The 12,070-nt window shown below is 42.2% G+C and overlaps 1 protein-coding gene across 2 annotated transcripts in view; it reads right to left on the bottom strand.

The window, feature by feature from the left end:
* CCPG1 (cell cycle progression 1) overlaps nt 1-12,070 on the bottom strand; it is a 95,995-nt gene that overhangs the window by 27,451 nt on the left and 56,474 nt on the right. For both annotated transcript variants that reach the window (XM_077263775.1, XM_077263776.1), the window contains exons 6-7: nt 9,258-9,503; nt 8,918-9,039 (exon numbers count right to left, since the gene is read on the bottom strand). In XM_077263775.1, coding sequence (XP_077119890.1) covers nt 8,918-9,039; nt 9,258-9,503 — 368 coding nt within the window. The remainder of the gene's footprint in view (nt 1-8,917; nt 9,040-9,257; nt 9,504-12,070) is intronic.

A 12,070-nucleotide genomic window follows, 5' to 3' on the forward strand; every position in this document is an offset into this window, starting at 1 on the left:
TTTTTAGCCCCCAGTTTTGTATTTTCACAAGGGTATCAGGATAAATTGGACCCCAAACGTTGTTGTCCAATTTGTCCTGAGTACGCTGATACCCCAAATGTGGGGGGAACCACTGTTTGGGCGCATGACAGAGCTCGGAAGGGAAGGAGCGCCATTTGGAATGCAAACTTAAATGGATTGGTCTGCAGGCGTCACGTTGCATTTGCAGAGCCCCTGATGTACCCAAACAGTTCAAACCCCCCACAAGTGACCCCATATTGGAAACTAGACCCCCCAAGGAACTTATCTAGATGTGTTGTGAGAACTTTGAACCCCCAAGTGTTTCACTACAGTTTATAACGCAGAGCCGTGAAAATAAAAAATCCTTTTTTTCCCACAAAACTTATTTTTTGGCCCCCAGTTTTGTATTTTCCCAAGGGTAGCAGGAGAAATTGGACCCCAAAAGATGATGTCCAATTTGTCCTGAGTACGCTGATACCCCATATGTTGGGGTAAACCCCTGTTTGGGCACACGGGAGAGCTCTGAAGGGAAGGAGCACTGTTTTCCTTTTTCAACGCAGAATTGGCTGGAATTCAGATCGGATGCCATGTCCCGTTTGGAGAGCCCCTGATGTGCCTAAACAGTGGAAACCCCCCAATTATAACTGAAACCCTAATCCAAACACACCCCTTACCCTAATCCCAACGGTAACCCTAACCACTCCTCTAACCCAGACACACCCAACCCTATTCCCAACCGTAAATGTAATCCAAACCCTAACCCTATCTTTAGCCCCAACCCTAACTGTAGCCCCAACCCTAGCCCCAACCCTAGCCCTAACCCTAGCCCTAACCCTATCAATAACCCTAGCCCTATCACTAGCCCTAACACTAGCCGTAACACTAGCCCTAACCCTAGCCCTAACCGTAGCCCCAACCCTAGCCCTAACCCTAGCCCCAACCGTAGCCCCAACCCTAGCCCCTAACCCTAGCCCCCAACCCTAGCCCCTAACCCTAGCCCTAACCCTTGCCCTAACTCTAGTCCTAACTCTAGCCCTAACCCTAACCCTAATGGGAAAATGGAAATAAATACATTTTTTAATTTTTTTATTTTTCCCTAACTAAGGGGGTGATGAAGGGGGGTTTGATTTACTTTTATAGCGGGTTTTTTAGCGGATTTTTATGATTGGCAGCCGTCACACACTGAAAGACGCTTTTCATTGCAAAAAATATTTTTTGCGTTACCACATTTTGAGAGCTGTAATTTTTCCATATTTGAGTCCACAGTCATGTGAGATCTTGTTTTTTGCGGGACGAGTTGACGATTTTATTGGTAACATTTTCGGACACGTGACTTTTTTGATCGCTTTTTATTCCGATTTTTGTGAGGCAGAGTGATCAAAAACCAGCTATTCATGAATTTCTTTTGGGGGAGGCGTTTATACCGTTCCGCGTTTGGTAAAATTGATAAAGCAGTTTTATTCGTCGGGTCAGTACGATTACAGCGATACCTCATTTATATCATTTTTTTTATGTTTTGGCGCTTTTATACGATAAAAACTATTTTATAGAAAAAATAATTATTTTGGTATCGCTTTATTCTCAGGACTATAACTTTTTTATTTTTTTGCTGATGATGCTGTATGGCGGCTCGTTTTTTGCAGGACAAGATGACGTTTTCAGCGGTACCATGGTTATTTATATCAGTCTTTTTGATCGCGTGTTATTCCACTTTTTGTTCAGCGGTATGATAATAAAGCGTTGTTTCTTGCCTCGTTTTTTTTTCTTACGGTGTTTACTGAAGGGGTTAGCTAGTGGGGCAGTTTTATAGGGTGGGTCGTTACGGACGCGGCGATACTAAATATGTGTACTTTTATCGTTTTTTTAATTTTATTTAGCTAAAGAAATGTATTTATGGGAATAATATTTTTTTTTTCTTTATTTAGGATATTTTTTTTATTTTTTTTTTACACACATGTGGGGAATTTTTTTTTTACTTTGTCCCAGGAGGGGACATTACAGATCATTGATCTGACAGTGTGCACAGCACTCTGTCAGATCGACGATCTGCTGTGCAGGGCTGCAGGCTTACCAAGCGTCTGCACTGAGCAGACACTCGGTAAGCCACCTCCCTCCCTGCAGGACCCGGATGCCGCGGCCATCTTGGATCCGGGACCTGCGGCGAGGAGGGAGGTAGGAGACCCTCGGAGCAACGCGATCACATCGCATTGCTCCGGGGGTCTCAGGGAAGCCCGCAGGGAGCCCCCTCCCTGCGCGATGCTTCCCTATACCGCCGGTACACCGCGATCATGTTTGATCGCGGTGTGCCAGGGGTTAATGTGCAGGGGGCGGTCCGTGACCGCTCCTGGCACATAGTGCCGGATGTCAGCTGCGATATGCAGCTGACACCCGGCCGCGATCCCCCCCTCCCCCCGTGAGCGCGGCCGATCGCGTATGACGTACTATCCCGTCGGTGGTCATACGGGCCCACCCCACCTCGACGGGATAGTACGTCTGATGTCAGAAAGGGGTTAAAGTATCCCCGTCAGTTAATAAGAGGATGACTCAATTATACATAATACACCAATCGTATTTAACTCCGACAAGGCTTTTTAAGATGGGTCGGTTTCAAACGTCAGAGTGTATGCGATGTCACTCCTCAGATGCAGACTTCATTCACATGATATGGAGTTGTCCCGTTGTTCTTCAATACTGGAGGGAGGTGACATCGCTACTAGCATCACTGCTATCAATTCCAGTTCCCCTTGACCCACTAGTTTGTATATTTGGAGTATGGGAGGAGGAGACTTGGGATCACTACATCGATACTTTCTTACGTGAGACGCTCTTTATGGCATGGAAGGCACTGGCTTTGCGGTGGATGGGGAACACGGGTCCATCCACGAGAATGTGGATTGCGTTGGTCAACTCGATTATTCCATATGAACACACGTTATATCAGAACAGAGGGTGCCCGGGTAAATTTTAAAAAATCTGGGGTAGGTGGAATTCATCCCATCTTACTCTGTAAACTTGTCGTGGATTGGGATATCGCATGGAGGGTCAGGTACGAGGTATGGCGGCGAATTAGTAGTTAGAGTAGATACAGTTTTAATTCAAGTGTTCTGGTTTTCTGAGTTTTTCCATTTATATAATTCATATGTTACAATCGGTCCAACAGCTTTAATAATCACAATATAACGTTGGTTATAGACGTCAGTTGTATTTTATTTTATGCTTAATAATTCACAGTTTATATGTACCACGTATTATATTCAACAATCTTGGATGCAAAATGTTTGTAACATTACTTATTTTGTTGTTAATAAACGAATTTAAAAAAAAAATTGGCTGTGTGGTGAAAAGTTAGGTCTCGAGTACAATGACTAAGAGTATGTTCACATGTTGCATTTTTTGTGCGTTTTTTTCTGCAGACAAAACCTGCTCTCTTGGCAGTAAAGAATCTGCTTACAAAAAAGCAGGTTTTGCTGAGCTATTGCATGTTGATAATGTTTAGCGGCCCTCAAAAAAAGGCCAGATTTAACTTGCTTAGGTTTTTACACCCAAAACACATCAAAACCTGATATCTGCATTTTTGTACTTACCCATCGTTTCCTATGGGTGAAAAAACTGCAGTTTTCCAAATCAGTCAGGAAAATAAAACCAAGCAATGTGCATGAGATTTCTGAAATCTCAGACTTTGCTCGTACTGTAAAACGCAGTTTAAAATTTGCATAAAAAAACATAGCAAAAAAAAGCAATGTGCGAACATAGCCCAACACAAGTTGTGTAAAAGTGGGGTTAATAAGTAGTTTGTGCCATCTGGCAAATTCTTTTCCTTAATAACACAGGAATCTGACAATTATGTTTTAACAAAAAATGATTTTAGAGTTAAGAAAATGGTTAGCCGGTACTCGTTATCAATACACTACATCACCCCTGTGAAATAGGATTTACCCAAACATCAGACTATATGCAAGAATTAGATTTGCTTGAACAATCCTGTTGATACAAAGCAGCACAGAGCTATTGGGCCATGACGATAATGATACATTTAAAACACAGCTTTCCCTACCCCTAGCATATTGCTTTCCACTTACCTCATAGCCATCAGCCATCCCTGCACAAGAGAAAATAGGACCGGGTGATTTTTAATTTTTGCACCTTTTTCTTCGCTTTCTTCCAAGAGCTATAACTAATTTTGCCATAGCCATCGCATATAAAAGCTTGTTTTTATGTGGGAAAAGTTGTAATTTTGAACTGCAAACTGCAATGTTCATTTAATCACAAAATGCTAAAAAAAAAAATAAAAAAAAATAAATGCAATCTTGCTAATGTTTTTTTGTGCTCTCTTTTCACGGCCTTTACTGTATGGTAAAAATGACTTGCCAACACAATCAGCATGATTGTGGCGATACCAATTTTTTTTTTTTATTTATTTATTTGTGAAACAAAAATTCAAAAATTTGTTAAAAAGGAAAATAAAAATTATATTATAATATATATATATATATATACATATATACATATATATATATATATATATATATATATATATATATATATATATATATATATATATATATATATATATATATATATATATATATAATATATATATGCACTATACCAACAATAGGTGGGTGCACGCCTCCTCAACAAAGCATTCAATACTTGCCCAAATCCAGACAGAGGAAAAAATGAAGAGGGTAGCACTCCATAAATTCAGTACTTTGCTGTGAGAGGTACTGCTGCGCAGGAGCGCTGTGCCGAGGAGACTATGTGGATGATGATGGGACGCGTCATCCGCATCAAGCAAGCAGGAGAACAGGGATCATAAGATGAGGTGCGCCGGAGCAAGACCAGCAATGCCCATCGGACCGGACCACCTTGCAGGTGAGTATAATAAAAGTTGTTTTTCTTCTCTGACAGGTCAGGTTGGGGGCAGATATACAGCATTATAGAATGCTATATATCAGCCCTGAAAGGTGATGGCCGTATCTCTTATCGGCCAAACCTGGCGACAGGTCCTTTAACAGCGAACCCAAGAAAATGTGCAATAGGACTCACGGAAGCCCGGTACTTAGGGTGCGTGATTGGCCGCGGGTTTAATGAACCCCAAATGAACAAGATTGAGGCCATACAAAACAGGTGAGAGCATTCCTCGGCATAATTGGGTACCACTGCCGGTTTATAACTAATTATGCGGGGAGATTGGCACCCCTAACCGATCTGTTAAGGGGTAAGAAGTCTGTTATGTCACGATGGAACCCTCAAGCGGAGGAACCGTTCTAGTCCATGAAGTCAACGTTGCTAGGACAGCCGGTCCTCATCAGCCCCGACTTCAGGAAAACCTTTGTCGCACAAACAGATGCCTCAGAGGTAGGCCTAGGAGCGGTACGGTCGCAAGAGGTGAACGGGCATGAACATCTAGTCACCTACTTGAGCAGGAAACTTACCGTGGCAGAGAGAAATTATAGCGTAGTAGAGGAGTGCTTGGCGATTAAGTGGGCCTTGGAGTCCCTATGCTACTATTTCCTCGGACAACAGTTTTGTTTGATAATGGACCATTCAGCCCTGATGATGAGTAGTGCAAAGGAGAGGAATGCTCGGGTCACCAGATGGTTCCTGTCCCTACAAAAATGTAGTTTTTCAGTGGAACATCGGGCGGGGAAGTCGCAAGGAAATGCAGATGCCCTGTCACGGGCATCCTGTATGGTGACAAATGTTCAACCCCACAAGTTTGAACAGAGGGGGCGATATGTGAGGCAGTGAGGGAAATTAAACGCTAGGGTCAGTGTGTATCCCCCAGGATGCGCATAGACGTAGATTGAGCTGCTGGAGTGCATTGCAGTCACAGACATAGCTGTGGTTGCAGTGCAGAATAAAAGTAAGTTTGGTCTTGGACAAGCTATTTGCTCAAAGCAGAATTAAGAAAGCCCGGCAATTTTTGCAGTGAACCACACGATGTTAGTGGGGCGGTTCACTCATGGCCACAGATCCAATTTAAAAACCGTGCAGCAAAGGGTTGGGTGTGTCAATGTTTGTTTGCAAGCTGCAGAGCAGATGGCACTGCAACATCCAGCTTGTGTGAAGTGAACACAGAGCCAAGGGAAGCGAACGAGTGGTGCCCCTCAGCATGACACGGTGGTGCAGTCGCCCATGGTAACCAGGCTCAGATACGAACTGTCTTGACCCCCCGGCTGCGATCCGAAGGATATGGATTTATTTCCATTTGTGAGTATTTTTTGGACATTAAAGACATTTGCTTTGAACTTTACTGGGTCACTGCTTCATTACCCATGGAGTGAACACCGCCGCACTACAATATATCTATTTATGTAGCCATTTTCTGAGACCTGTAACATTTTTATTTTTCTGTTGATGAAGCTAAGGAGATATTTTTATTGCGTGGTGAGCTGACATTTTCATTAATACCATTTCGGGTACAGTCAATGTTTTGATGATTGTTTATTGAATTCTTTAAAGGGAGGTGTAGTGATCGAAAAAAAACGTCATTCTGGCGTTATTATCTTTTTGTTCAGCGTACAACTTAGTTCATTTTATACTTTGATATACTGGCCTTTTACCGGTGAAGCAATTCCAAATATGTTTATTTTTAAATTTCTTTATTTTTAATGAGGTAAGGGTTGGGTGATTTGAATAAAGTTAGTATTTAACCACCTGTAGAGGGAGCTCAGCTGCAGAGTACGCTGCACACCAGCAAACACACGGGAAAGTCCATATGCGCTATGTGGACAAGTAAAGCTTTCACAACCATATAGCCAATGTTTACTGTATGACGCACATTAAATGCATCTATGCATACTGTGCTACTACAGTGGAATACAGCATATAAAAATAAGGACACTTTTTAAAATTGAATCCTTTGGTTCAGAGAGGCCACTGTATGACATCCGAGTGTTCAGACTGATATATACAGTTGTGCTCAAAAGTTTACATACCACTGCAGAATTTTTGCTTTCTTGGTCTTTTTTCAGAGAATATGAATGATAACACCAAAACTTTTTCTCCACTCATGGTTAGTGGTTGGGTGAAGCCATTTATTGTGAAACTTCTGTATTTTCTCTTTTTAATTCATAATAACAACCCAAAACATCCAAATGACCATGACAAAAGTTTACATACCCTGGTGATTTTGGCCTGATAACATGCACAGAAGTTGACACAAATGGGTTTGAATGGCTACTAAAAGTAACATCCTCACCTGTGACCTGTTTGCTTGTAATCAGTGTGTGCATAAAAGCTAAGTGAGCTTCTGGGATCTAGACAGACTCTTGCATCTTTCATCCAGCCACTGACGTTTCTGGATTGTGAGTCATGGAGAAAACAAAAGAATTGTCAACAGATCTACGGGAAAAGGTAGTTGAACTGTATAAAACAGGAAAGGGATACAACAGATATCCAAGGAATTGATAATGCCAGTCAGCAGCGTTCAAATTGTGATTAACAAATGGAAAATCATCGGCTCTGTAAAAACAAAGTCACGGTCAGGTAGACCAACAAAAATGACGTCTACAACTGCCAGGAAAATTGTTTGGGATGCAAAGAAAAACCCACACATAACATCAACTGAAATACAGGACTCTCTGAAAACTAGCGGTATGGCTGTTTCAAGATGCACAATAACGAGACACTTGAAGAAAAATTGGCTGCATTGTCGAGTTGCCAATAGAAAGCTATTACTGCGCAAATGCCACAAAGTCACAAAGTATCTTGCCTACAATAGGCAAAACAGCAGAGAGAAGCCTCAAAACTTCTGAGACAAGGTAATTTTGAGTGACGAGACCAAAATTTAACTTTGAACTATGATGAAAGGAACACCATTCCTACTGTAAAGAATGGAGGTGGATCGCTGATGTTTTAGGGATGTATAAGCTACAAAGGCATAGGAAACTTGGTCAAAGTTGAAGGAAATATGAATGCAGCACATTAACAGCAAATACTGGAGGCAAATTTCCAATCATCAACCGGAAGCAGTGCATGGGACGTACTTAGACGTTCCAACATGACAACGGTCCAAAACACAAGGCCAAGTCGACCTGTCAATGGCTACAGCAGAACAAGGTGAAGGTTCTGGAGTGGCCATCTCAGTCTCCTGACCTCAATATCATTGAGCCACTCTGGGGAGATCTCAAGCGCGCAATTTCATGCTAGAGAGCCCACGAATTTACAGGAACTGGAGGCTTTTTGCCAAAAAGAGTGGGCGCTTTACCATGTGAGAAAATAAAAAAACCTCTTCCACAACTACCACAAAAGACTTCAAGCTGTCATTGATGTTAAAGGGGGCAATACACGGTATTAAATGGCTTCACCCAACCACTAACCATGAGTAGAGGAAAAGTTTTGGTGTTATCATTCATCATTCATATTCTCTGAAAAAAGGCCAAAAAAGCAAGAATTCTCCCGGGGTATGTAAACTTTTGAGCACAACTGTATTCTTTTTATTTTTTAAAATGTTTTGTTCAAAAACTAAAACTTTAGTTTCCCTTTAGCATCTATTTTTTTTTTTTTAAATATAAGATCCGTTGCAAACAGATGACAACTGGATATGTGAATAGACCCCCAACACTGTACTAAACTCTTGATTCCTTTTCAGGCACACCACGGAGAGACATAATGCCGACTGTGCTGTGGATATTATTGTATGGCGTCAGGCACAGGAGCTTGTTGAATGTATACATTGGCAACATATGCCAATAAATGAGCAAGTATGAAAAAAAAATTGTTTCTGTCATTTGGATAAAAATATATATAATTTTCTTATTCGATATACTCACATTCGGGTAAAACATAAGTATTTGCAAAATCCCCTAAAACCACAAGGAATGGGGCTGCTATATGTAAAAATTTGCATTTTATGATGACATAGATACCATTTGATCTGTAGCACAGCAGTGAACACAATGCCACTCACCTTGTGTTCAATTGTGGCTTCCTGCTCCCTTTGACACTGAAACAGATCGTCCTTCATGTCATTCATTTCACTTTCATGAATTTTTTCAACATATCTTTGCCGTTCTAATACCTGAATAGTACCTTAAATGAAAAGAGCCATTATTTCTTAAAGTTGCACATCTATATTTAAATAAACACATTAATAAGATCATGTTGAATATTTCAAAACATCCAAAAACTTATCAAAGTAAAAAAAAGCTGCAATAAATATAAAACACAATCCTAAATGGTTACGATTATACGTTTATAAGTAGCCCCTGTTCAGAGGTCTGGCTACATCTTATAGCAAAAACACCTACCGTAAAAATGTCCGAAGCCCATGCTTATTGCCATAACCAGAGCGAGGAGAATGCACTTATTTAGGTTGCTGCTCATCCATCCAAATGTTTTTGGTGCTGGGGTAACAGGTCGCTCGACTGATGTTTTATTCTCACACTCCAATCCAGAAGGTATAGATTTCCTAGACCGGCGACGCCGCGGAATAGGACTAGAATCACTTGCTTCATCGTTACTTGAGTCTTCTTCACTGGGCTGAGATGGAAAAACTGCAGAAAGAAACAAACTTATTTATCTCTACTGACTCAATGCAACATTTATCAAACCAAAACATACCTGTACAGTGTAGGTAGACATCACATGTCCAGCACCCCCTACAATGTGGTCTCTAAAATCTATCTATATAATCGGCTAAGGGGTACTTAAGTCTGTTTGTCTGTCACGGAAATCCCGCGTGGCTGATTGGTCGCGACCAATCAGCGACGGGCACAGTCCGGCCGCGAATTCACCCTTCCCTACTCCACTCCAGTCAGTGCCCCCTCCCTACTGCCCTCCAGTCAGTGCCCCCACAGCGGTTTAGCAGTCCGTTAAACGGACTGCGTTACACCGCGGCATAACACGGTGTAACGCAGTCCGTTAACGCTGCTATTAACCCTGTGTGACAAAATTTTTACTATTGATGCTGCCTATGCAGCATCAACAGTAAAAAGATCTAATGTTAAAAAAAAAAAAAAAAAATCATTATATTCTCACCTTCCGGCGCCTTTCCGGCTCCTCGCGACGCTCCGGTCCCAAGAATGCATTGCGGCAATGACCGAAGATGACATAGCGGTCTCGCGAGACCACTACATCACGTGTTATTGCCGCAATGCATTACTGGGAACAGAGCGTCGCGACGAGCATCGCTAAACGCCTGGGCTGGATCCGGGGGCCACCGGAAGGTGAGTATATAACTATTTTTTATTTTAATTCTTTTTTTTAACAGGGATATGGTGCCCACATTGCTATATACTAAGTGGGCTGTGTTATATACTACGTGGGCTGTGTTATATACTGCGCGGGCTGTGTTATATACTGCGCGGGCTGTGTTATATTCTGCGCGGGCTGTGTTATATACTGCGTGGGCTGTGTTATATACTGCGTGGGCTGTGTTATATACTGCGTGGGCTGTTATATACTGCGTGGGCTGTATTATATACTGCGTGGGCTGTGTTATATACTGCGTGGGCTGTGTTACATACTGCGTGGGCTGTGTTACATACTGCGTGGGCTGTGTTACATACTGCGTGGGCTGTGTTACATACTGCGTGGGCTGTGTTACATACTGCGTGGGCTGTGTTACATACTGCGTGGGCTGTGTTACATACTGCGTGGGCTGTGCTATATACTACTATACATATTCTAGAACACCCGATGCGTTAGAGTCGGGCCACCATCTAGTCTCTACATAAACCCTGTGCATTATTGGTACCCATGTGTGATTATATTCATAGCTCATCCCCTGTTATCCATATATCTATATCTATGCGAGTCTCATGTGATGGTACCAGCTGTAACCATTCCTTTCTATAACAGAAATAAAACTTTAAATTAAAAAAAAAGCTCTTTTCCCATTTCTAACACAGTAGAGAACGTTTTATCTGGGAATAACATTATAAAGAAAGCTTTTCTGTAGTGGCTTTCACACTGAATATGGGATGCAGTCACTTTTACTCCATTCTATCATTGGTCTACAAAAGACCGATGCAGCAAAATTATCTTTAAAATAAGTAAATTGTGGAACCAGGCCAAATTATTTCCTTATATAATGCAAGGCAGACTATCAGGATTCCTCATGAAAACCCAACAGGAGTTCACCATCTGCGGCTTCTCTACATACTGACAGCCATACGGTGACCTCACATTCAGAAATGGACCTATAAAATGTGCATTAATATAATACATGTATATATAATATGTGATGTGTTAGTACAGCATGAAGTGAAAAATAAAACAAAAACTTTTTCATAGACTGCGATATGTTAGGTATTTAAAAAAAAAAAGCATGGTCTTTGCACACACACTATAAGGCCTGTTTCACACGTCAGTGGCTCCGGTACGTGTGGTGACAGTTTTCTCACGTACCGGAGACACTGACTCACGTAGACACATTAAAATCAATGTGTCTCTGCACATGTCAGCGTGTTTTCACGGACCGTGTGTCCGTTTGAAAAACACGGAGACATGTCAGTGTTCTTGGGAGCGCACGGATCACACGGACCCATTAAAGTCAATGGGTCCGTGTAAAACACGTACCGCACACGGATGCTGTCCGTGTGCCATGCAGGAGACAGCGCTACAGTAAGCGCTGTCCCCCCAGCTTGTGGTGCTGAAGCCGCCATTCATTTCTTCTCTCCAGCAGCGCACAGGGGGTGGGAGGGGGTTGGTTACCGGGAACTTTATTTCAACCGCAAAAAAAATAAAAAAACAATGATTTTTCATTCCTTCTCTCCAGCGAACGCTGCTGGAGAGAAGGGATGAATGGCGGCTTCAGCACCCAAAGCAGGGGACAGCGCTTACTGTAGCGCTGTCTCCTGCACGGTCCGTGTGGTACCCAGTCGGCACACGGGCGGCATACGGCTGCCGCACTTGTGCCACACTGATGTGCCATGTGAGCTCACGGACACGGATAACTCCAGTACCGATTTTTCCCGGTACCAGAATTATCTGGATGTGTGAGACTGGCCCAAAAAGGCTCGAGTCCATTAAGTTCAAATTTTCTTCACCATATATACAGTGGCATGAAAAAGTATGGGCACCCCTTGCCAAAATGACTGTTTTTGTGAACAGATGAAGA

The sequence above is a fragment of the Ranitomeya variabilis genome, chromosome 5 (assembly GCF_051348905.1).
Source record: "Ranitomeya variabilis isolate aRanVar5 chromosome 5, aRanVar5.hap1, whole genome shotgun sequence".
Taxonomy (NCBI): Eukaryota; Metazoa; Chordata; class Amphibia; order Anura; family Dendrobatidae; genus Ranitomeya; species Ranitomeya variabilis.